Genomic DNA, 10,255 nt, shown 5'->3' with positions numbered 1-10,255 from the left:
ATATATATATATATATATTTAACCAGCAAAACGTTTCAAATGATGAACTTATTCTAATAAGATAATTCGGCTCAGTAAAGTGGAGTTATACTTGAATAACTTTAGTGTAAGTCACATAAAATAGTACAGCACATTTACTGATGTGATAATTTTCACAACAATTAATCCACCAGTGAACTTACTTTAACTGAGTTTTTAAATTGGACCAATTTATTTTTCCAAACACATAACAATTTTCACTCAATACTTGCTGGGGTATATCCGTTAAACAAGTCATATTTATTTTTTCTGAATAATTCCTCACTTAAACATTTTCATATTAAAAACAGAATTTCAGAATGTAGTGTGTGCTCATTGTTTATCGGTGTTGTTCCTCTCATTGCTTTTGTGAAATACCGCTAGGTGGCTGGACCAAATTAAACAAGAACGTAAATAATACTGTCATAAATATAAAAGATACCTGATATAACCACCTTAATTTTTGTCAAATCCTAGCTAGTCTTTAGCAGTTTAACATTATTATCGAAATCCAGGATGACCGATATCCACGTATGACCGATATCCACGTATGAAAATGAAACATTCTTACCTTTTGCTACTTAGAAGAATTTTAACCCTAATTAAAAGTTCAATATCAGAGCATATGATATGGCTATACGCACTGTTTTCGTTCATTTTCAGTTTACTGTAATAGTACTTCAGATGTCGGAGATAATCGTTTATCTATTATAGTACACCCCCCTAAAGAAAATGAAAACACGAAAAAAATAATTCGGTAATAGTCTACATAATATATGCAGTCAGATTTGTGACATATCGTGAAAGACATAACCAGTAGCGATATAATATTGCTCGAACTACAAAAACCAATAATTTTCTTAAGCCTTTTGTTCTACTTTCTTAACTCTCACGTATCAAATACTGAATTTAAATTTTGAACTCGTTTTTAGTTTAACTTTTATCCTTTGTTTTTGATTTAAGATAGATAACTATTTGTGTACTATGTGATTTTTGGATAATACGCTATCGTTCTTTCTCTAAGCTGCCTCTTCTAAAAACTAACTTTTGTTACGCTTTTCAAAAAAAGAAAACTTTTTAAACGTTGCAATATTTTTATCCAACCATAAATTTGTATTGCACTTTACGAAATCACTTTTATCCTCAATTCAATTTTTGTTCTAGTATATTTGAAAACTTGTTTTCACATTTTTTGTAATGTTAGTAATAAGAAGGTGGGAGTTTCCACCCTAACATGTGTACTTGTAACGTTTTCATTGTTTGGAATCAAATAGAGACATTGTACTACATAGTTGCGTTTTGTTTCCATTTCAGTACAAATGTAATTAAAAAATTTCATGTTTTGCTTATGACAGATTACGTTAACAAAGTGTTTAACGTAGTCAATATTATTATTAAAATACTACCATTGCTAGCTCTTTTAATAGAACTAAAATATTGTAGTTTGCTTCAAGCCAAAAACGTATCTTACACAGTGTTTAAACCAATAATTAGTATCTTACACAGTGTTTAAGCCAATAATTAGTATCTTACACAGTGTTTAAGCCAATAATTAGTATCTTACACAGTGTTTAGGCCAATAATTAGTATCTTACACAATGTTTAAGCCAATAATTAGTATCTTACACAGTGTTTAGGCCAATAATTAGTATCTTACACAGTGTTTAAGCCAATAATTAGTATCTTACACAGTGTTCATGCCAATAATTAGTATCTTACACAGTGTTTAGGCCAATAATTAGTATCTTACACAGTGTTTAGGCCAATAATTAGTATCTTACACAGTGTTTAGGCCAATAATTAGTATCTTACACAGTGTTTAGGCCAATAATTAGTATCTTACACAGTGTTTAGGCCGATAATTGCAGTTGCTTCTTTTAAAAACATTTTATCTAGATAGATATAAGTTGTATGTTTTAAAAGTACACAGCCCACATTCTATGTTAGACTCTTTATACTTATTGTCAAAGCCATTATTAACCAACGCTAGTGTTTAAAACATTTGCATAGCATCTATTCAAGCAAGTACTGAGAAAATCTACATTAGTTATAAGTTAGAGTGTAAACGAGTAAAACCTTACAAGTATAATATGACGACAAGCAAGTACTGAGAAAATCTACATTAGTTATAAGTTAGAGTGTAAACGAGTAAAACCTTACAAGTATAATATGATGACAAGCAAGTACTGAGAAAATCTACATTAGTTATAAGTTAGAGTGTAAACGAGTAAAACCTTACAAGTATAATATGAGACAAGCAAGTACTGAGAAAATCTACATTAGTTATAAGTTAGAGTGTAAACGAGTAAAACCTTACAAGTATAATATGACGACAAGCAAGTACTGAGAAATCTACATTAGTTATAAGTTAGAGTGTAAACGAGTAAAACCTTACAAGTATAATATGACGACAAGCAAGTACTGAGAAATTCTACATTAGTTATAAGTTAGAGTGTAAACGAGTAAAACCTTACAAGTATAATATGACGATTTTTTGGTAAATCGAAAAAGTCTGTAAGATTTTAATTCTAGATCCAAAAGGGACAAACTAATATAATGAATTATAAGCTAACTTTATATGTATGAAAACAAAAACACTATGACCAGTTGTGTTCTACCGTTTTGGGTAATATCACCGCCCATATTGTCATATTAGATCTTTATGTGTCATCATTATTTAACACTTCGTCTTTAAACTTTATGAGGTGATAATTTCGACAAAATTTTGTCTTTTATTAGTATGAGACTTCTGCTGAATAACACAGAGAAAGTGATTAAATGTATAATAATATTATAACTATCGATAGGTGAAAAGTAACGAAATAGTTTATACAAGTAGCCCGAAAGTTAACTGATCGCAACAGTATGCTTAGAAAAGTGCACATTAACCATATTTTGTGCGTAATTTTATCGACTATAATATGTCGAAATAAATACAGTCGAAAGTAAACAAAAACATATTATAGAGTTCTGTTATTATTCTGCGTATAGATAAAAGTTGGAATTTTCCCGTGAAACCGATTATAATAGCTGTGTCTGTAGTGGTGGTATTGATCCTGATAGCTGTCTGCGCTACTCCCTTGCTGAAAACAAGGATTCTCACCCGCAGGAAAGGTAAGGCAAATGATATTCAAACACGTGTATTGTGATGCTGTGCTCACTGGAACATAATGAGGTTATTCTAATTTATGAAATGTCTTTAAAAACATTTATTTTTTCTCTTGGACCTTTTTTTAAACTCCAGCACAAAGTCAAGCGAGAAAGAAGAAGAAGAAATGTAAAGAAAACTCGTGGTAAGTTTATATAAAAAATAAAATATCAAAGTTAATAACTTTAATAAAAGCTGCAACGCTCTTGTGGAACGTGACGAAAATGTCGAGTATGTAGAATGACTGTATGAAGAACATTTTAATTGCTTAAACTCGATTTTCCTGTAAGTTACAGTTTTTATATAAACCGGCATATTTAAAGATAAGCATTATGAAGTTAAAGTAGACAGAGTGGTAGTGTTGTAAACTTTATATACAATCGCTTGGTAAAAGTAGAATCTGAAATCAGTTCCTTCCAAATATTTATTGGGGAAGGTGACTTCAATTCAAATTAAGCGATTTTAAAACTGACATTTACCCTACCAATAGAACGGCTTGGCATGGCCTAAGGGTTAGGGCACTCGACTCACAATTTGCGGGCGGTGAGTTCGAATCTTCTCATCGAACATGCTTGACCTTTCCCTATTGAGGGCGTTCTAATGTGATGGTCAATTCTACATTTCGTTGATAAACAATAGCCTAATAGTTGGTAGTGAGTGGTGTTGACTATGAACTATCACTTCAAAAGTAATGACGGATAGCGCGGATAGCCCTCGAGTAGCTTTGTGTGAAACTCAACAAAACTAAAAACAGACCTAATTCAAAATCACGGTTTTTACCTCACAAATATAGTTCATATGTAGTTTACTCTACCCACTAAACTCTACTTTTGTTTTCCAAATCGTACATTTCGTTAAATATAACCTAGCTAATATACTTTTCATCACACAGGTAATCATTTATCACATAATCAGCCCTTGGCATTTATCGAGGGTACTCGATATCTTCTTAATCATGGGATTCACAAGGAAACAATATACTGGGGCATTATTAATAGCAGTTGGAGAATAGAATCTTCAAGAAATCATATTTGGTGTATTCAGTAATTATCACATAATCAGCCCTTGGCATTTATCGAGGGTACTCGATATCTTCTTAATCATGCGATTCACAAGGAAACAATATACTGGAGCAGTATTAATAGCAGTTGGAGAACAGAATCTTCAAGAAATCATATTTGGTGTATTCAGTAATTATCACATAATCAGCCCTTGGCATTTATCGAGGGTACTCGATATCTTCTTAATCATGGGATTCACAAGGAAACAATATACTGGAGCAGTATTAATAGCAGTTGGAGAGTAGAATCTTCAAGAAATCATATTTGGTGTATTCAGTAATTATCACATAATCAGCCCTTGGCATTTATCGAGGGGACTCGATATCTTCTTAATCATGGGATTCACAAGGAAACAATATACTGGAGCAGTTGGAAAATAGAATATTCAAGAAATCGTATTTGGTGTATTCAGTAATTATCACATAATTAACATAGAATGGTTACATGTAGCATAATATTCAATAATTAACTATACCGATTGTTAAATTTCAAAGCTGATGAGGTGTTACCTATAGTATCAATCACGTTTGTATTTTCATATACGTCAAACTGAGACTTGAGTGTAACTGAAATGCCATGTAACATATACACGCCATTTCATCCTTTATCCAAATATGACTATCAACTTATATTACATTCTGTAAATTTCGTGTTAAAATATAGGCCTGTTGCAAATCATCTGATCCGATAAGTGATAATATTATTAAGTTATGTTTATTTTCTATACAATTCATGTACAAAAACATGGAAGTGGGATACAAATACACAAGTACGAACAACTGGATTCTCAAAACGATGTTAATTCACTTCCTGCAGAAAAAACTGTTTACTTTTGTTATTTTTCTTCAATATTGGTTTAAATGATGAATTTTTAAGCATAATAGGCTAGTGTATTATCATCATTTCTTCTAATTCACATTGAGACAAGAGTTGTGTTCATTCTTTTTTACTTCTGTTTTGTTTGTTTGTTTTTAAAAATTCGTGCAAAGCTATACAAAGTTTTAATATAGTTTATACACATTTGAGATTGTTTAGGCAGAATACGAGTCTTTTTTTTTTATATCCATGTGACTTTAAAAGTAATATACCCTTATACAACAGTCTTTAACATTGATACTAACTCATACTTGTATAAAACTCTATTCACGAAGTGTGAGCTAATATAGCGTCGTTGTAGCAATGCGTCATTTTAAATGTTATTAGAATATAACATCTCTCAATAATATCCTTATAGAACACGAGTCTTACCATACGTGCTAATTCATTTTCTCTGTTCTACTTTTGTTGATTAGATTTTTTTTCATAGAACACTATTCTTTTTTTTTTCTTTTTTTGGTTAAATAGAACATTTTACAAACAATAGTCAGAGAATTGACTTTTAGTTCCAAGTCCGAAGTTGGAGTTCATATTATTTCGCTTTATCGATATTTTCTGTCTTTTCTCGTCAATTTGTATTGCGTGAAAATCAATAAAACTATTACACTATTCTTCCAAAATCGCTATATTAAAACCTGAGATTTTTAAGTGAAAACTTTGCTTACTGACCCCTCTTGCTGGGAATCTTGATCCTTAGGTTACTTTAAGTAGTATATATATCAACAACATGAGACTTTCAAGAAATACGGAAAATTGATTTGTAAGAAATTGTATTTCTAAATGAGTAAGAGTAAAAATGGAAACGAGTATCGTCATTTAATACCAGATGGTAGTACAAGCTATAAAAACAGTATCTTTCTAGGTACAAATAACTGTAACAACTCCATCAGACACAACATAATTTGAGTGGTACTTTATTATATTAACACACGGCCAAAATAAGCTGTAAATCTATTCCTTGTGTAACATATACAATCTATAGGGACGCCGTGGTTAATTTTTCTTGACGAAATTATTTTGATCGACTGGAAACACTCAAACGGTCAAACAAACAGACCAAACGAAACGTAACACTTGCAGGCAGCACTGGGAAGTTGAAGGTAATGATACACTCAATGGTATCTAAACGAAAAACCTTTGTAACATCATGTTAAATCACACTGTGAGCCTGTAGAAAGTTCTGTATTTTGTGTGAACTGTGTGGCTCCCTCTGGAAATGTTCCATAAAATCATAGATTTCAAACATTTAAAGACATACTTACTGCTTTTAGTAAATTTTTGAAAACTAAAAAGAAAATACATTTTTAAAATAACTAATACAAACTTTACAGCAGTTATAAAAATTATTTATGATGTTTGAGTTTTTTCGAAATATCAGTTGGGTAACAACGACAGCGAAAATCTGAAGCTTTTGCAATTAACAAATCAATTTGCATTTCAGGTAATCTATATACAGTATTGAATAGTTTCATTTACACGCTTATGCACCAAAATAAAAGAGCAGTTATGAAAATGTGAACATTTATAATACACCTGTTTCTTTTACAGGAAGAAGAAAGTTTAGGGAGCAAGATCTGTAAGTGTGCAAATTTATTCTTTTTACAGATAGTTAAGTAGATGAACGTGTGGATTGTTTATGTTTTTATTGTGTTTCAATTCAAAGCTATCGGGTGTAAAATCACACTGAAACACTAAAGCGTCATAATTTTTCATTGACAGCAAATATTCCGAACCGCTAGAAAAAGAATTATTTGTCAGTGAAGACTTATCTAAGGATACAACATGTGAAGAGAAGTGTCCTGATGTAATTCCAGGTAAGTGACTGATAATGAAGGACTGTGTCAGTGAAGACGTATCTAAGGATACAACATGTGAAGAGAAGTGTCCTGATGTAATTCCAGGTAAGTGACTGATAATGAGGGACTGTGTCAGTGAAGACTTATCTAAGGATACAACATGTGAAGCGAAGTGTCCTGATGTAATTCCAGGTAAGTGACTGATAATGAGGGACTGTGTTAGTGAAGACGTATCTAAGGATACAACATGTGAAGAGAAGTGTCCTGATGTAATTCCAGGTAAGTGACTGGTAATGAGGGACTGTGTCAGTGAAGACGTATCTAAGGATACAACATTTGAAGAGAAGTGTCCTAATGTAATTCCAGGTAAGTGACTGATAATGAGGGACTGTGTCAGTGAAGACGTATCTAAGGATACAACATGTGAAGAGAAGTGTCCTAATGTAATTCCAGGTAAGTGATTGATAATGAGGGACTGAATTCATAAACAAGGACTATAAAAGATCTTGGATTAGGTCTAAACTTTAATCTGGCCAAGGTTCATAAAAAACGGCAATTGAAAAAAAAATAAGATCGTGAAATATCGATTAATGAACTAATCAAAACAACGTGATATTGCCACTTCTTAAGATTCCTCTTTATTTTGATGTATATTATTTCTAGAACTATAAATCCGTTTCCGTTTGTAATACTTCAGTTTTTTTTTCTATTAATTATACATGTGTTCCAAAATACTACCACGTACACATATCCATTCTAACGGTATTGAAACTAGCAAATGTTCCCGGCTATGCATGACACTTACTTCGTTGACTTCACGGGGATCTGTTCATACCTATTGATCACCTTCGTGGCTTTATCTGCGGACTTACAACGCTAGAATCCGGGTTTCGATACCCGTGTTGGGCAGAGCACAGATACCCATTGTGTAGCTTTGTGCTCAACGTAAAACAAATAAACACACAAACAAACAAAATCGTGACTTTAAGACTTTGGTAAATACTAAGTAGCAAGGAGTTAAAGTTGAAATGGCTACCAAAAGTGTAAAAAAGTTGTAGAAGTAATAAATCAAAGGCCATTAGAACATTTTATAGCATATCCAAGAAACTCTGAAGGTTCATGGTGCACAATGACATGGGTCTCTTGATGGTGTACTTTAGAACTCTTAAGGAAGCTATGTGTTTTTGTTGAATACTTACTGGTAATGTAGAAAAATTAGTATGAGCTGTAATGGACGAACATTTCATTACCAACAATACAATACAATCAATTTTAGTGGATTTCAAGCGATAAAGGTTTCTTCCATGTAACATTAGAAACATGAAATTGAACCAAGTGCCGTTATATTCTATTTTATTCATTTAACTTTTTTCGGTAGTTAGTCCAACATTATGGTAAATCTAATGATCTATGGGTGTTTCAAAGTTTAATACATCTAGAAAATTTCAAAAACAATAATAATAATTTTCTTACATTATACTTTAACAAAATTTCAACAATAATTTATTTTTGGTAAACAAGAACTTAAAACCAAGATATTTAATTTCATTGTTAGATTTCCCTAAAACACACTAGAAAAATTATTTAAATAGTTTTGTTCAAATCAAAATAAAGTAAGATATAGAGATATCCAATTATTCGGTCCAAAGTACCGGTTCCCCAGTGATTCGGCGATAAGTTCACGGACTTATATCGCTTAAATCCGGGATTTCTGTAGTGGACAAAGCGCAGATAGCCTATTATATAGCTTTGTGCTGAAAGAAATAACCGACCAAAGCACTTGTTACGGCATATCCTACTAGATGGCCTTCTTTCTGGTGCGTATCTCAATCTTTAGTTGTACCGGAACCCTAGAGGTCCCTGACTCGGCCTTTAGTTCGCGTGCTCATAATATGCCGTTCCAGTTGAAGTTTCCGATTCCATTCCTATTTTAAGATTATATTATCATTTATGATTTGTTTTTGTTTTTGAATTATGTGAATAATTATCCTTGCATAGCCATCCCTAATTTTGAACTGACAGACAATTCGAAAGGCAGTTTGTCAATATCATCCATTACCATTCATGGGCGACTCTTTTTTAATCGATAGCAGGATTTGACAGTCACTCTTGTAATATACCCATGTACTGAAAGTGTGGAGTGCATTTTTATGGCAATGAATCGTGAACCATGAATCCTGGGATTCACAGTCCGGGAGGTTACTCTGGAGGCCACGTTTATCCTATAGCTTATTTTGGTTATTCTGAAATGTGAAATAATAATATTCAGTTTATTTGGGGAAAAGTTGAAATTGTGATTAAGTGCAATAATTATATACAAGTTGATTACTTAAGTTAAACAGTCATACGTTATTTATACGAACTTCAAATTTATAGATTTCTTTGTTTATAATTCTGTAACACTAAAACTTGCAATACTCAATTTAAGTCCACCGAGCAAATACATAAGTAGTTCGGTAGAATGTCTCAATATTATTCTATCAATATATTTTCATTAGTAAATAACTAAATAAATGTTATGATTTTTAAAGATTCCTATAGTGCAGTTGACTTTTTACTCTATTGCTATTTTAATCATACCTTAAATTCTAAAATTATTTAAAGTATGTTGAGGTATGTTACTTGATTACAAACATTTTGAAGAAAGATTTTCAGCTCGAAAAAAAGCTAAGTTTCACTTACAATGTTTGATTTAACAGAAATGAAACACGTTGAAATCACTGTCAGCGATGCAGCGTCATCTAGCGCCACTGAAATACATTTATTCCCGGAAACTTCTTCTGGCCAATATCTTATACAAGATTCTTCCACGAAGAAACTAAGACAATTGGTAAGTTTTGCTTTTTTTTTATTGGTTGTAGTTAAGCACAAAGTTATACGATGGACTATTTGTGCTATGTCCACAACGGGTATCAAGACCGGTTTTGGCTTTATAAGCCTTTAGGCTTACCTATGAGCCACTAGGAGGGCTCAGTTGGTAAATTAAAAAAATGTTTGAAGTAAGAAAAAACATTCATTGAATTATTTATTTAGTATACTTGGAGTAAAATATTGTGTATTATTATTTTAATTTAAATCTCTTTGAACTTCTTTTCCTTGATCTTTTAATTTCTCTACCCATTTCCCTCAATAATACTTCTTCGAATTTTACTTCTTGCATGATTATTTTCCCTTTCGGCTTTCTCTTGCACATGAGTGTATCTGATTTTGTGAAATGTTTGTTTCTTATTTTATCAAATGCAACATTAACAGTTACCTTAAATACAAGACTGTGTACAAATATGTGGCTGATACAATATTTATTTACTTCTGTTACGTCTCTGGTCATTAATTAATTACTCATAAAAATTCTTTCC

General features: G+C 31.8%; 1 protein-coding gene across 1 annotated transcript in view; it reads left to right on the top strand.

Annotated features, from left to right (window-relative positions):
- The window catches only part of LOC106460952 (roundabout homolog 3-like), a 59,865-nt gene that overhangs the window by 43,798 nt on the left and 5,812 nt on the right, over positions 1–10,255 (top strand). Inside the window, exons 8-10 of the mRNA XM_022387751.1 lie at positions 6,652–6,679; positions 6,823–6,917; positions 9,599–9,729. Coding sequence (XP_022243459.1) covers positions 6,652–6,679; positions 6,823–6,917; positions 9,599–9,729 — 254 coding nt within the window. The remainder of the gene's footprint in view (positions 1–6,651; positions 6,680–6,822; positions 6,918–9,598; positions 9,730–10,255) is intronic.

Source organism: Limulus polyphemus, unplaced genomic scaffold, assembly GCF_000517525.1.
Source record: "Limulus polyphemus unplaced genomic scaffold, Limulus_polyphemus-2.1.2 Scaffold868, whole genome shotgun sequence".
Lineage (NCBI taxonomy): Eukaryota > Metazoa > Arthropoda > Merostomata > Xiphosura > Limulidae > Limulus > Limulus polyphemus.
Note: the sequence above shows the minus strand (reverse complement) of the source record. Positions and strands in the feature narration are given on the sequence as shown.